Genomic DNA, 15,836 nt, shown 5'->3' with positions numbered 1-15,836 from the left:
CTTCTCAGAGTTAGCCATAGCTTGTTGTGATCCACACAGTCAAAAGCCTTTGCATAGTCAATGAAGCACAGATAGACATTCTTCTGGTATTCTCTGCTTTTTTCCAAGATCCATCTAACAGTAGCTATAATATCCCTAGTACCACGACCTCTTCTAAATGCAGCCTCCACATCTGGCAGTTCTCTGCTGCCATATTGCTCCAAACGTTTTTGGATAATTTTCAGATTTCAATCTTGCTTGCATGTGATATTAATGATATTGTTCAATAATTTCCAAACTCTGTGGGGTCACCTTTCTTTGGAATGGCAACAAATATCGGTCTTTTCCAGTCAGTTGGCCAGCTGGCTGTCCTCCAGATTTCTTGGCAGAACTTAGTGAGCACATCCAGGGCAGCATCTGTTTGTTGAAATAAATCAATTGGTATGCTGTCAACTCCTGGAGCCTTGTTTTTTGCCAATTCCTTCAGAACAACTTGAACTTCCTCCTTCATCACCATAGACTTATTTTCTTAAAATATAATCAGAACATACAAGAATGTCACAAGTACACCATGGAGAGCTCTTTAGGGTTTTCTCTCTTGGCGCCTTTTAGAAATAAATTGCTGACCAAATATGTCCTTTAATATCTGGTGTCTACATACAAGGACATCTACCTCCTTCGTTGCCAACTGTCATCAGTAGAAGTTAGCATTGACCTTCACTGCTCTGTCCTGAGGCCCAGGCCAGATCTCGTCAGCCATCATCCCAGTCCTGTATCTGTTGCCATGTGTCTTCAGGTTCCGATCTTTATAACTTGATGTCCGAAGAGCATAGTCTCCTGCGCTATCTCTCTGGTTCTGGTTGACCTTCTTGTGGTTTCTTCTTGATTACACACAGGTGTGTGTCTATGGAAAGAATTCCCTGGGTTAGAGCTGATCCTCACTGCATTCTGCCTGGTGGCACTTTGTCCCTCTGCTAAGGGTATTTCCGATGACCTGGTTAATGTGATGTCTACCATCTTCTACAGTGTGAAGGTCCTCTTTCCGTTTTTATTGAATAAGTATTGTGTGGGGAAGGCACCTGCAGGCTATGTGTACATCCCAATTTTCATCAGACTTACCATGTGTTTAATTATTTGTTGTTTTATATTTGTATGGACACACGTGACATAAGCCTCTTTGAGAAGAACTTTGGTGCATAAACCCTTGTGCAAAGGTTGTCATGCTAAGAGCAGGGCAGGGCCCTGTGGGATATGTGGTACAAGGGTGGGTGCTTTGTTTTCTGGGGTTCTAACTAGCGTGTTGACCTTGGCAGATTGAATCTGGATTCTTCCATGAGAGTGATGTGAAGATCGTGGCAAAATCAATCCGAGATCGGGTGGCACTGATCCAGTGGCGGCGGGAGAGGATCTGGCCTGCTCTGCAGCCCTCGGAGGTGCCAGCCTCTGAAGGCCCTGACAAGACCAGGGGCCCCAAGGTCCCACTGCAGGTCCAGGTGACATACCACACGCAACATGGGCATCCTGCGCCCATGGAATCTGAGGACCCCGAGGCTGACCAGCACCTCTTCCCACTTAAGCTCCCAGCAAGCGCCACATCCCTCACCTGTGAGTTTTCCTTCCTGTAGGCAGATGAGCTAGCTGGATGTGGGGACTAATGTCAGGGGTAAGGTGCTGGGCTTCTAAAATAAAGGCACAAGGTTCAAATCCACTAGCCGCTATATAGGGCAAAGGTGGGCAGTCTCCTTTTGTGCAATTTACAGCGTCTGAAAGCCTGCTGAAGGGGCAGCTATAAGTCAGTTCTGATTCCACAGTACCACAACAATATCAACAATATGTCACAGGAGCCCAGAGACAAGCAGTTATTTGATGAAGAGAAGCTGAGTTCTCTTGCTGTGCTCTACTAAGACTCTCTGTGATGAGCATGATCCGCCCCAGCAGAGGGTGATAGGCTGAGGCTTTGTAACATTTTGTGACGTGCCTGTACATCTTCCTTATAAGCTTGGGGGTAGAGGATGGAGGTGGTGCTCATATGACCCACAACACTCACTCTTTTGACAGTATCTGGAGCACTTGAAGATGGTGTAGCTGGTAGGGACAGCACCAGGCAAGGATGTGAAGTCCTACTTTCTCAGACCAAGGGTTCACCCCCACAGTGTACTGTCGTCTTCTTCTGTTACAGGTTGACCAGTGGAATGTAGGTCTTATGGATATCTAGCTTCTCAAGAAACACTTATTATCAAGTTGTAACATACTCATGGGTGATCCTCCAGTGCAGTTTTGGTGGTTATAAACTACATGAGAGGCCCCAGGCCCATAGACCCACATCTTCAGGGTCCTGATGAGGGCAGTCTTTACCTTGACCCTCTAGAATTGGAAGTTTACTGTCAGGGCACACTGACTGTCCCTGCTTCACAGGGTGGAGATGCAGGACTGACCGTTTCACCATGGGCTAGCTGTACTCATTTCTTCTCGTTTAACTTGGGTGAAATAATTTTAATAAAAATCTAACTAGAATTACTTTTTTTTTTTAAAAAACTGTAAACAAATAAAATATTGATGCCTAAACTATCCTCTTTTGGAAGTAGCTTTGAATTCTTACCAAATCTTAATGTTTTTGTATCTTTTGGAATCTGGAAAGAGTGAATCGAAATAGCAACTATAATCATTTATTTTTCCACCTTCTAGGGTATAGACAGTTAGGATGGTGCATTTCTTTAGCCACATCATGGAGAAGGATCCTGTTCATTCTAGCCAAGGCCTTTGTGGCCACATGACTGGCTGTTGAGGCTTTGGGCCAAGAGATGCTATCTCTGAAAGTTTAGTGCTTGATGCCAACCACCAAAATTTCCTGCACAGCTGAGCCCTGTCAACTCTACTGGATTATGTAATATATGCCTGAGGACAACCCCCGAAGTCTCCAAATTTGGGATGAACATGTTTAATCACACAGCCTCTAATGGGGCAGAAACCTCCTTTACTCATGCTCCATCCAGGCCAGAGAAGTCCCACAGGAAGAATTTGAACTCCAACCTAGTCTCTGCCAATATAGTGACTGTGATGTGGGTCCTGAGACCCTCCCCCCAAGCCTATAAATAAAATGTGTAGTTATTCCTTCAGCGTCTCCAGGGTGCCTTCAGAGCCAGGCCTCCCTTCAAAGCTGGCTTAGTCTTTCTGAGATGGCTCACACTAGCAACATCACTCCACCTTGGGCTGAAATGGCATGAGGGCTCAGATGAGGGAGAAAGGGAACTGCCAGCTCTGTTGGGAGCTGTATTTGCACTCTCCTCACCTTCTCTGTGCTAGTTCATATGCGTATGTTATTTTTATCATCTAGAAGTATAGTTCTGTCTTCATTTTATGGAAGGAAAATACCAGAATTCCTGGTATGGGCAGTGTGTTGACTGTCAGGAAGAAGTACAGTTGGCTTGTCATCTGTGACAGGTCCTCACTGAGCATGTACTTTTGTCATCCCCAGCGGACAGCACCTTTGACAGTGGCCAGGGCTCCACTGTGTACTCAGACTCCCAGAGCAGCCAGCAGAGCACCGTGTATAGCTCGCTCCCAGACGCCCTGCCTTGTGTCTACAGCCCCCCAGTGAGCGAGGGGCCCGGCCTGCCCAGCAGTCTCTCTACGCTGGGCACTTACCAGCAGCCCCCTGCGGTGAGTCCACCTGCTCTCCTGTCCATGCTGCCAGGGGATGGGCGCATCCTGTGCCTGAGGGTGGCAGTCGCCACAGGGAAAGAAGCAGAACCAGCAGCTGGAGGGGAAGACAGTCTTTGCTGGTCACTACAGAGCAGCAAACGGAAGTGGTTGTAAGTCCCTGTGTTCCTAGTGCTGCGTAAGACAAAGTGATGTCAGCATGAACACACACATAACTAAGTAGCTGGTGGTCCCACCTAGGACTGCGATCTCAATAGCTGCTGGGCAGGATAGTGTCAACCATGACCCCAGGTTGAAGACTTTGCAGGTGCTTAGGAGGAAAATGTAGTTGCTGAGAATGGAAAGCCTGGTTGTGGAAGGTGGCATTCAGCCTTTCAGTTTCTATTTATTTATTTATAAATTTTTTTAAATTGTCATTATTTTTGTGTGTACCATCAAATCAGATCTGACTGGTACAGGAGATTGTTCCTCCTTCTCCAGCAGAGCATCTGCTGGATTCGAACCACGCACCTCTGAGATTGCAGTGCAGCTTCTTGCCACAAGGCCACCAGAGCTCCCTTATTTTTTATTTATTTTTTTAACTCTGAAAAAACAAAGCGGACTTTTTAGTTAACAGTCCTGAGATCCAGAGTGGTTACTCTGGAGCTGCAAGTTGTTAGAGAAAATCCTTGGGATAGTTTAACTGCCCAGGGGACTCCATCCCTTCCACAGCCCTCTGCATGCCATGTGTGTCATGCACTGTGGCACTGCCAGCCATTTGCTGCCCACCTCCTGTGCACCCTGATGTAGTCATCAAGGTGAGGTCAGGCTACTTGCTCTCCAAAAAGCTATAAAGCAAGGTTGTCACTTTAAAGGTAAAGATGTGCTTGCTGAAAGTTATGGTTTTTCAATTGCATGTGAAAGCTGGACAATGAAGAAGGAAGACAGAAGAATTGGTGCCTTTGAATTGTGGTATTGGTAAAGAATATTGAGTATGGGCTGCCAAACAACAAATGAGTCTTCAAAGAAGTGCATCCAGGGTGTTCCTTAGAGGCAGGGATGGTCAGGCTTTGTCCCACACTTTAGACAAGTTATCAGGAGGGGCCAGACATTGGAAGGAGACATCATGCTGGCCAGCTGCCTCAGCTGGGGCCTGGCACATCCTACCCCAGGCTGCCTATGAATCCAGTGTGGAAGGTTGGAACCCCTACCCTACTACTAACATGTGCCTGCTGTATCTCTCACCTTAGGCTGTTGTCACCACTCCTTGAGGTAGAGGGCACTGTTTTCTGGCCATTCCCTCCAGAAGTCTCTCCATGGGGCAACTTGAATTGTGCTGGAAACCTTGGAGAGAGATGACAGGGCCTTCTGAAGCAGATGGGGGCAAACAAATATGTATGAGGGGACACTCCTCCCCTTCACTTCCCATTCCACAAATCCCTTTCCTTCCATTCTTCCTTCTCTTTCACCTCTCATCTGCCCCTGCCCACCTGTCCTGGAGCCTTGACCTAGGACTGACAGCTGCTCCCCACAGGATGTCACTGTGGAGAAGGTTGTGGGTAGTCAGCCATGCCCAGCCTCAGGCAGCATTGAGTCTGCTTGGTACTGGACATATGTGGTGTTTTCACTGTTTGCTGTGCACAGCCTCTTTATTGGCAGAACTTCTGGTCTAAATAAACACTGTTCTCTCTCACCAGCCTCTGTCACTGGCCCAGCCAGCACCCTTGAAGACAATCCTGGCCTCCCAGTCTTTGGGCCCCCTCCAGCCAGTGCCCCCACACCTGACCCAGCACCTGCCTCCTTACCTGCCTCCAGCTGCTCAAGTTGTGGCCTCCACACCAATGAAGCCGCTCCAGGTGCCACAGGTGCCCTTGCCGCCACCTGCTCAAGTTCCAGCTCCTCAGGTACCTTTGTGTTTCACCCCTAGCTTCTTAGCCCACCCAGGCTGGCATGCAAGGAGGCATGGGAAGTTTGGCCCTTGGCTGCAAGCAGGGCACTCAGCCTGACCTCCTGACCCTTAGTACAAGGTGGCGCCCACCTTCCCTTCTTCCTTCAAAGATATCCCTGCTTTCCACCTACACTCTTGTCACCTAGAAACACTGAGGATAGGTCCTCTGCTGAGCTGTTTCTCTGTGTCCTCTGTATTCACTTGGACAGATTATGGACTCACCTAGGTTTTCTCAGGGACATCAAAGTTCTTATGTTGAGATCCCTCTAGTGATGGAGAGCATACACCCAGTGGCCAGTTCCCCCGTGCTTTATCAGCAACATGCCTATTAGCAGAACTTTAGAACATACTAAGGACATCAGTTAGGAGCATACTGGTGTGGAGTTGTGTTAACTGAGTGTCAAGATTAGCGCAGAAGTGCTGAGCTTAGTGTACAAAGCGGTCCTGAGAAGTTGGGCTTTGCTACCACACTTGACTGGTAGGAAAAACCCAAGGCCTTCTTGTGTTGCCCCCATGCCTGCTGGAAAACAGGTCACAAACTGACCAGTCTCCCTGACCACAGGGAAGATTGGTCACCAGGCCATTAGGTTCAGGTTGCAAATGCAATCTCTAACATTTCTCCATGGGCAAACACTGACAGTAGTGTTGCTTTCTGATGCCCTGTGATTATAGGGACACCCCCCGCCTTCTGACTGTTAACGCTAACCTATGCTTCCATGATGCTTGGCGTGGGTGAGTTCTTCAATTTCAATTTTGCTCAGCAATAGTAGTATAGCAAGTGTGTCCTATTCTGCACATGGCATTTTCTGTTAGACAAGTGAATATTAGTGTGATTTATGATACCACTTAGAAGGTTCTTTCATAAAAATGATGCCTTATCCAGTCCTGTGCCATGTTCATACCACACTGTGAACTATTTCAGACACACCTCCAAGTGACAGTGTTGCTGGTCAGTGTGGTATTTGGGGTGGTTTTTAAGCTAAAAGAAGCTGCCCTAGAAAAATTTTGCTGCCTTGTAATTGTGAATTCTGTGTGTTTCACCAGGAAATTGTTATTTAATAGAGAGAACTTAGTAAAATGCTTGAAGTATGAAACCCTTGCAGCCAAATGTGGGATTCCTCCAGGGTATGAAGTGAGAAGACAGATTGACAGGCAGAAGGTTCTGCACGGCCTCAGGCCACAATGGGATCTTGTCTGGTTGAGGTTGGCCTGCCTGATGTCGGTCTGCCTGCTAGCATGGATGCCGCTTTTCTATGCTGTCCACCTGCCTAAATGCTACACAGAGAACAACCCATCCTGCAAAGAGGTGCTCAATGAATGCCTTCACCAGATACCCAAAGAATTTGGTTTCAGTTTGAATTTATATTTATAACACAGGTTGAAGGACATGAAACCAGAGTTTTTGCAGCTTTGTGGAACCAGTCTAGAGGCCCTTACAGTTCTGACCTTTCATGAGCAGGCATTTGAGCCTGTAGCCACTGATGTGGCCTTGGTGTCTGCTGCCCCATGTGCCTCACCAGCAGTGAGAAAGACACACTGACCAACCCCTGTAAAGCCGTTTTTGTAGGGTAAAGTGAGATTTCCCACAGTAGACCATCCCGTCTGCATTCTGTGCCCACTGCAGGCCTCTTCTGACTTTCCTCTATTTCCTCTATCATATCCATTTCATCTAGCAGCCACCCAGCAGCACTGTGGTAACAAACACCTGGGCTCACCTCATGCACCATTGTGATCTTTTGTTGCCGTTATAAAGTTAACCAGGAGTGGCTAAGCCCCAGGCATGGCAGGTTTGGTGTGTTGGCTTTGTGGTAGCTTAGGGCCTTGGTGATTGATCTGCTCTTGTGTCTTTTTCAGATGCCTCAGCTTCCCGTCATTCCTCCCGTCCCTGTCACCCCCATGACAGGGGCTGATGGCCTCCCTCCGGCCCTCCCTGACTTGACAGCTGCCAGCCTGCCCCCTGGGCCACCTCCACCACCTCAGTATTTCTCTCCAGTGATCCTGCCAAGCCTCCCTCTCAACCCCACTTCTCCAGCCTTGCCTTTACAGGGGGTCAAGATTCCCCATGCCCCCCTGACTCCCCTGGCAGTGCCCTGCCAGACCATTGTACCAAATGTTCCAGGCCCCAGCACTACCATCCCACTGTTGGCCATGGCACCACCAGGCATGGCTGCCCTGTCCATCCATCCTGCCATGACCCAGCTGCCTCCGCAGCCTGTATTCCCAGCTTTCTCACATATCGTGCCGAATGAACTACCCCCTTCACCCCACCATGCTCAAAACATACAAGTGCTTCCCCAGCAGCTACCACCAGTGCCGCCACAGTCACAGATCCCCACGCTTCCTCAGCCCCCTCAGCCGGGACTCAGTCACCTCTCCGAGCAGGCTACTCTGGCTCCTGGGGCAGGGACCCAGGTAATTCAGCCTGAAGGCTGTCCTCTCGGGCTGGGGCACTTCCTAGAATGCTCTCCCTTCGTCTGAGGACAGATGGAGAGGAGCAAAGAGAGATCCTGTTGGGAAGATGTGCTGAGGGAGAAGGCTAAAGCCAGCTCGAGCTCCTCCAACCTCTCAGCACATGTCAGGAGGAACAAGACTATGGGGGGTGGCAAGGAGGTGCCTCCCAAGGAACCCTTATTAAGGGTCGCTAAAGACATCTGGGAAGTAGAAGGGTTAGGGCCACAGGCTGGAGAAGACCCTTGGCACTTCTGGCATCAGCTATTTCTGGCAACTGTGATGCTAATGATGGCTTTTTCTCTAAAGCACCTTTTCAGAAATTACTGTCAATGGGCAAATGGGGTTTCCCCTCTAAGCAGAATAAGGCTGAGGCTGCTGGTGAGAGGTATGGTAGAAGCAAGAGGTGTGATGACCTCAGCATTCCCACCATTCTGTTTGTTGATCCTAAAGGAGCTCGCTGGCACCTGGTGGCTGGAGCTGTGGATCCAAGGCCTGTTGTATGAAAAGCAGGCCTGGCTATGCTGGAGCTGGACTGTGCTGCACCTTGAGGGCAGGTTACTGTGCTCAACTCAAGGTCAGGCAGCCCTACCGGGGCTCACACCAGGCCCTACTGCTCACAGCCTCTAGGGATAGTAAAGCTGTTGGCTCTTTTTATTTTACCATACAGATTAACTTGGAGAATGTGGAATGGTGTCCGTATCTCCATGCTATACATGCTCCTATTTTCCTAGTAGTTTCTTGCTTTCTTATTTCCAGAAGGGATTCTTATTCATAGGAAGAAAGGATAGTATATAATAGGGTGGCATTGGCTTATAAAATGAGCTCAAACCCAGTCATTGAGCTGTGTGCCTGCCTGATATGAGCCCAGCCTGTTTCAGCTCAGCCTTCAGTGGGCTGAAGCTCAGGCCTGTTTTCAGAGGACAACCAATGGCTTCAGAAGAGATGCCTGAGCTTCAAAGCCTGTCCCTGAGCTGAGGTTCTTCCCAAGTTCTCAGCCCCAGTGCCTTCAGCTAGGGTTATCCCTAATGGCACTGGGTAGGTGGGGTGGCCAGCAGCAGACCTGCACTAATGAATGAAAGCCTCCTACCCTGGATGCGAAACTGAGTCTCCATTCAGGAAAGGCATCTGCTGTCCAAGGTGGAGGGCTACCAGTCCACACAGGCCACCTGTCCCAGCACTGCCCACAGGTTCAGAACCCAGAGCCCCAATAAAAGCGACTCCTCCCTTACCAAGGATGTGGGACCACTGAGGTGCAGCTCTAAGTTTCACCCTCATCTGTCCCAAATTGGGAATCACTTCAGGTCTACTGTTTATCTTAGGCTTCTCCTTTACCTCCTTCATCTTTTATCCATATACATTCTTAAAGAACTACAAAATGAGGGGAGGAAAGCTATGAGAAATGTCATGTGAGCTCCCAAATGAGCTTTCTAGATGCAGTGATGGTGACCGCCTGGTGGTCATCACATCACACAGTACAAAGTACAGGGTGGCCCTTCCCCACACAGTCTTGCACTAACACCTAGAGAGTAGAGAGCACTGCCATGGTCCAGCAGGCTCATGGCAAGAAATCTGGTTTTTATGTTAAGTACAAGCTGCACGAATATTGTCATTACCCTTGCATTTGGTGACCTACATTCGAAAAAGAGAAACAGTGACAGGTCCTGCCCCCTTCCTCGTTCACTCATAATTTTCAAATGGACTTAGGTAGAAATTAAAAATGAGCTCCAATTTTAGGATGTGCTTACAATGAATTGGAAGTTAGTTCCAAAAGGGACTATGTTGTTATTGCCATTGTATCGGACTCATAGCAGACATTCCAGTGGGTTTTCAGAGGCTTTAAATCGCATGAGAGGAGATTGCCCATCTTTTTACTATGGAGCAGCTGGTGGACTGCCTTTGTGTTGGTATTCCAACTCCTTCCCCACTAGGCCATCATAGCTCCCTAAAAAGAATGTAGTAGTGGCCCTTTTTATTTATGCTGAATCCATGTACCAAATACACTGCATAACAAGGATTTATTTTAGGGAGATTAACTTGAAAGGGATGTGTTCTTACCCTGTGCATGCCCATAAATATGCCTTTGACTCCCTAGACTCCTCAGTGAAAGTGGTGGCTGCCAGCCTAGGGGACCACCCCCTGACCTGTGTGCACCTCCTTGTGCCATAGGTTCTTCTGGGCACTCCAGCCTCATATGCAGTGGATGCTACAGCGCTGGGCTCCTCAGTGCCTGGGCCACCTCAGGCTGTCCTCTCGCCACCACTGCTGGAGTTGCTTCCTGCAGTTGCTGGCCCTGAGATCCTACCACAGCTATCAAGTTCCCTGACCTCCAAGGTTGTGACTGCTACACACAACCTCCCCTCCCAGACTGCTGCACTCCTGCCTCCTGTAACACCATCACTGTCCTCCACAACCCTGGCCAGTGCACCCTGCCCCACCATCCAGTTGACAGTGGAACCAGGCCAAGAGGTATGGACTCTGCTCCCCTTGAGCATGGCTGCCTGTCACATGTCTGTCCCAAGCCCCACGGCTCTGCACATGGAGAATCACTTGTAGTTCAGAGTTGGGGACATGCTGGAGGGGAGATATGTACAGGCTGCTTTTACTGTCTGTTCTCTCCTGAGATCTCACACTTTTCTAAATTCACATTAGAATGGAGAGTGCCATTTTATAAATGGGGTTAAAAACATCTATCCTCAGATGACATAAAATACGGGAATGCCAAGGTGGAACCAGAATGCTAATGCTCTCATTAGGGATGAGAAAGGCGAGTTTGTGTTTTTGAAAAGGAGCTGTATGATGCAGCCCCAGGTTTTAGACATTTTCTTAGCTGCAAGTGTTCAGGTTTATACCTCCTGCTGGTTGAGTGCTTCAGCCCTGTGACTGTGGAAGGATGGTGTGGACAGCGATGCCACCTTTTCTCTTCACTCTCACTGCAGGAACAGGCTGGACAAGACAAACAGCTAGGCCTCCTACAAAGCTGTGAGAGGTAATGTATTTCCTGGGCCCTGGGAGTCTCCCCACTGGGCAAGATCCATCCTAGCCCATGTGAATTGAGTGCCATGGGGCTCTTCAAGAGTGGATTGTTGTTCTGATTTGCCCAGTGCTACTAGAATTTAAAAAAAAAAAACCAAATACAAATAGAAGCCCTTATTTCAGTCCTGTCTGGAAAAGTCCCCTCTATTAAATGCCTCTTCTGTGCTCTGGGCCCATGTGAGTCCTGGCACTGGTCTGCAAAGCTAAGGCATATTTGAAGTAAACTATTGGACAGGCCCTGAAACTTCTACCCATCTGGCAGGGATAAGTCCAGAAGGGTAGGTCTCAATGTTAGAGGCAGGGCTCTTGACCTTAGAAAAGCTAGGACCTTGGCCTCGTGCTCACCTTCACTGCCTGGCCCCTGCTGTCTACCAGCAATGGAGTATGCTCAGGGGGAAGGAGCAGCTTGTTTATTAGAGAAAATGATGGGGACGAGCCACTGCCATATCCTCCTCCAAGCCCTCACAGAAACCCAGAGTTGATATATTGCTAGTCCTCTTGTATAGATGTGAAAATAGAGAGGGCTTTATTTTCTAATCCCTCATTTCCTGGTGAGGCTGGAAAGACCATGAATACAAAGATAGTAATGGGAAGACCAGCAGTCCTGTACTTCCAGAGGACCTAGACGTTGACACCTGTGTACAAACCTTGCAGGGAAAGGCCTGGGGTCCTCATGAAGACCCCCTCACCCAGAGATCCTTGGAGATGAGCATACTCAGGCAGCTGGAGCTTCTAGGCTAGTTCCCAGAAGCCAAAATTACCTCCTTACAGGTAATTTCGTTGGATAGCACTGATATTATTGGTTTCCACTCAGCTATGGGGGTTCTGACATCACTTCTGGGAAGGAAATGAGTGACAGCTGTGAAAGTGCTTTTGGAGGTGGGAAATTTGAAGGCAAATCCTCCAAGAAGCACCACCGGAAGTCCACCCGCCTGCGCTCCCGCCAGGAGAAAACCAATCGGCCCAAATTGACCATCCTGAATGTGAGTAGCACAGGCATGGCTGTGTGAGCAAGTGAGTGGCGCGCTGATGTGATACTGATCAACTGGTTTTCCCCTAGGTGTGCAATACAGGGGACAAGATGGTGGAATGCCAGCTAGAGACACACAACCACAAGATGGTGACGTTCAAGTTTGATCTGGATGGGGATGCTCCGGATGAAATTGCTACATATATGGTGAGTCTGATCTGGTGGTCCCTGTGGCCTTCTATAAGAGTGACTGGTTTTACTTCGCCTTGGTTCATAATACCTCCTGATTTTCTCTGAACACACATCAGGCAGGCCAGCCTGGTGCCCACATCATGAGCTTACAAGCTGACCAGTTGCTGTGCTATGGGTATGGGCCAGCCATATATGTGGTCCCTAGGGCTTATGGATTTCTATCACATGGTACTGATCTTATCCTTAGGAATATGGTAGCTCTGCGGGAACATCACTGGGTAAGAAAACAACATAATGAATACTCTTATTACTCATAAGTGATGTTCTGTAAATAGCTTGAAAGGATCTAAGCCTCTCCCTTGAAATAAAGAGAAGATGTTGAGGTCAGAAAATTTTGGTGGACCTGAGTGGGGCATTCTTACCATGTCTTGAGTCATGTGTGTCATCCCCAGCCAAAAGTGTTCTCACTCTTCACCTATGTCTATGTCCCATCTCTCTACCCGCACCCCACCCCCCAGGTCTCTCAGATGCCATTCTCTGAGCATCTCCTTGTCCACCATTCTCCCTGAGCTCCATGTGGGATCCCAACTGGATCCTGGCCCTGTGCTGGGAAGGAATAATCAGACACATTCAGCAACATTTAACCAAATGAACACACAAAGAATTGATTGTGTGTAAATAACCAGGAAAGGGTATACTAGTGGTTTATACATGTGCCTGCCTATCAAATGCTCTCCTAAAGAACGTTTGTGAACACCTTACCAAGCACTGCCCTTCTAGAACATCATTCATATCAGAGAGGTGTTTGAGAAGAGTATTCTAACTGGTTCTCTTATAGTCTGCTGTGTAGACCATTCTGCATGTCCAGTACTGTAGCCACTAGCCCCATATTGTTACTTAGCATTGAAAATGTGTTTTGAGTTACTGGGTAAGTATGCTACTAAGGAATTTTGGCATTACTAAGTAGGAATGCTACTAGGTTGCCTAGTTTATAGGGAGTTGCGCTGCTAACCCTAAGGCAGTATCTCTCTGGCAGTCCAAATTCACCAGTGGTTCTCTGCAGGAACAAGATGGACAGTCTCCTCCTATGTGATTTTTCAGCCTCTGAACACTTTGAAAAAGGTAAGCTACGAGTCTGTTCCCACTCAACAGCACTGATTTTTTGAGAGGTAAGCTAGTAATGAGTCTCAGACCTTGGTAAGCCGCTGCTGAACCACTGATATACACTGGGTCCCACACTGATGAACTGTACATTGGAAGACAGTCAACAGGACTGGACAGTGTTTGTCTAGTAGCACCACACACCATTAGCCAAGCACCATTAAGGTTGTTCCCTGTGAAGCACATCTGTCTGATGATAGCAATGTGAGAAGAGTCAAGGTCCCTGCTCTGAGCCTCCTGTGGACTGTCAGTTCATTGACTCAGCTTGTGTATTTTAAAGATAGATTACTGTGTTTAAAACAAACCCCTCCCACAGCACATGTTGTTGTTGTTGCTATGTGCCTTTGAGTCGCTTGAGACTCAGCGACCATGTTCCAGCAGAGCTACCATATTCCTAAGGATAAGATCAAAAATGTACAACAGCCCTAAACCCTGCTCTATCCTGTGACAATCCCACTGCCTCTGACACACCCATCCTGATTACCCCAGTCACTGAATCAATCCACCTCATAGAGGGTCTTCCCCTTCTGCGCCGTCCCTCCACCCTCCCAAGCATGGTGTCCATCTCCAAGGACCTCTCCCTCCTTACAGCATGTCCAAAGTATGTCAGATGAAGCCTCAGAATCCTTGCCTCCCAAGGAGCAGCCTGATTTAACCCTCTCCAGTATGAATCTGTTTGGTTTTCTGGCAGTCCATGGTACATTCAATACTCTTCTCCAGCACCACAGCTCAAAGGCATTAATTCTCCTTCTATCCTCCTTAGTCATTGTCCAACTTTCTGATGCATAACAAGTGATTGCAAAGACCATAGCCTGTATCAGACGCACTTTATTCTCCAGAGTGACACCATTGCTCTCCAGTACCCTGGAGAGGTCCCTAACAGCAGACTTTCCCAATGCAACACATTTTTTTATTTTCTGGCTACTGGTGCCAAGAGTGCTGGCCATGGAGCCAAGCAGACTGAAGTGGTTAACAATCTAAGTCTCTTCACCATCCATCCTGATGCTGCCAATTGGTCCAGTGGTGAGAATCTTTGTCTTCTTGACATTGAGCCTTAATCTATACTGAAGGCTGCAGTCCTTGACCCTCTGCAGCAAGTACATGAGGTCCTCCTCAGTTTCAGCAAGTAGGTTTGTGTCATCTGCATAATGCAGATTGTTAATAGATCCCACAGCACATAAGGGAAAAAAATCAAGAAAATGGAAGAATCATAATAATGCATAGTAAACTATGACATAGGTATTTTAGTGTGTGTATAAGAAAAAAATGTTAAAAACAAGAAAATAAATAATATAAAATTTATGCAGCAATCAAAATAGGGTAGGCGCAACAGCAGAGGATGACAGAAGGAAGTACTTGGGCTATTGGAAACATCAGTAATAAGAAACATACTCATGGAACTGTTTTCCAGTTGCATCCAAAACTGGGCTGCTTAGTATGACAGCTAGGAGACACATGTGACAAATAAGTTAGGCTTCATAAATTGGCAAGAGCTTTTGATCTTGGCCAAAAATAAGGCTCCTGGAATAGATGGAGTACGGACATTTCTTGACAAACAGTTGCAGCCCTAGATATCATCATTAATCTATGCAAAGAAATTTGGAAGACAACTCACTGGCCAACTGACTGGAAGATATCAGTGTTTCTCATTACTAAGAAACATGATCCACTAGAATGTGTAAATCATCAAATATCATTAATATTAAATGCAAGCAAAATACTGCTGAAGAGCATTTAAAAAAACAGAGAACTGCCAAAAATGGAAGCTGGATGTAGAAGAGACTATGTATGGTAACAGGACATTGCTGATGTCAGATGGATCTCAATAGAAGCTGAGAATGCCAGAAGGATGTCTATTTTAATTGACTATGCAAAGGCATTTGACTGTGTGGATCATAACAAATTATGACTAACATTGAAAAGACTAGAAATCCCAGAACATTTACTTATGCTCATGTGAAATCTATACTTAGACCAAGAAGCTTTTGCCTGAACAGAACAAGAGTTTAAAATAAAGAAAAATATATCAAGATTATATTCTTTATCCATACATATTCAATCTGTATGCAGAGAAAATCCTTCAACAACCTGGACTATGTGAAGAAAAATGTGGCATCAAGATAGGAAGAAGAGAGCTCTGGTGGCCTAATGGCAAGAAGCTGCACTGAAATCCCAGAGGTATGTGGTTCAAATCCAACAGATTCTCTGCTGGAGAAGGAGGGGGCATTCTCCTGTACCAGTCAGATCCGGTATGACGGTATATCCACAAAAGAATAATAAAACTAAAAAAAAAAATGAATTTCAATGCTCTGCTAGAGAAGGAGGGACAATCTCCTCTTCTATCAGTCAGATCTGATTTGATGATACACACGCACACACACACACACGAATAATTTAAAATTATTATTAATTTTAATGAAAATTTACAGAAACTTTGGATTTCCATTCATTCATTGTTGCACT

The 15,836-nt window shown here is 47.1% G+C and overlaps 1 protein-coding gene across 1 annotated transcript in view; it reads left to right on the top strand.

Moving 5' to 3' along the window:
* WNK2 (WNK lysine deficient protein kinase 2) overlaps window positions 1-15,836 on the top strand; it is a 527,139-nt gene that overhangs the window by 203,010 nt on the left and 308,293 nt on the right. The window contains exons 7-14 of the mRNA XM_006901945.1: window positions 1,293-1,584; window positions 3,455-3,651; window positions 5,316-5,522; window positions 7,421-7,978; window positions 10,184-10,483; window positions 10,954-11,003; window positions 11,865-12,033; window positions 12,111-12,227. Coding sequence (XP_006902007.1) covers window positions 1,293-1,584; window positions 3,455-3,651; window positions 5,316-5,522; window positions 7,421-7,978; window positions 10,184-10,483; window positions 10,954-11,003; window positions 11,865-12,033; window positions 12,111-12,227 — 1,890 coding nt within the window. The remainder of the gene's footprint in view (window positions 1-1,292; window positions 1,585-3,454; window positions 3,652-5,315; window positions 5,523-7,420; window positions 7,979-10,183; window positions 10,484-10,953; window positions 11,004-11,864; window positions 12,034-12,110; window positions 12,228-15,836) is intronic.

This window comes from Elephantulus edwardii, unplaced genomic scaffold (assembly GCF_000299155.1).
Source record: "Elephantulus edwardii isolate Elephantulus edwardi_28Jun2011 unplaced genomic scaffold, EleEdw1.0 scaffold00352, whole genome shotgun sequence".
NCBI lineage: Eukaryota > Metazoa > Chordata > Mammalia > Macroscelidea > Macroscelididae > Elephantulus > Elephantulus edwardii.
Note: the sequence above shows the minus strand (reverse complement) of the source record. Positions and strands in the feature narration are given on the sequence as shown.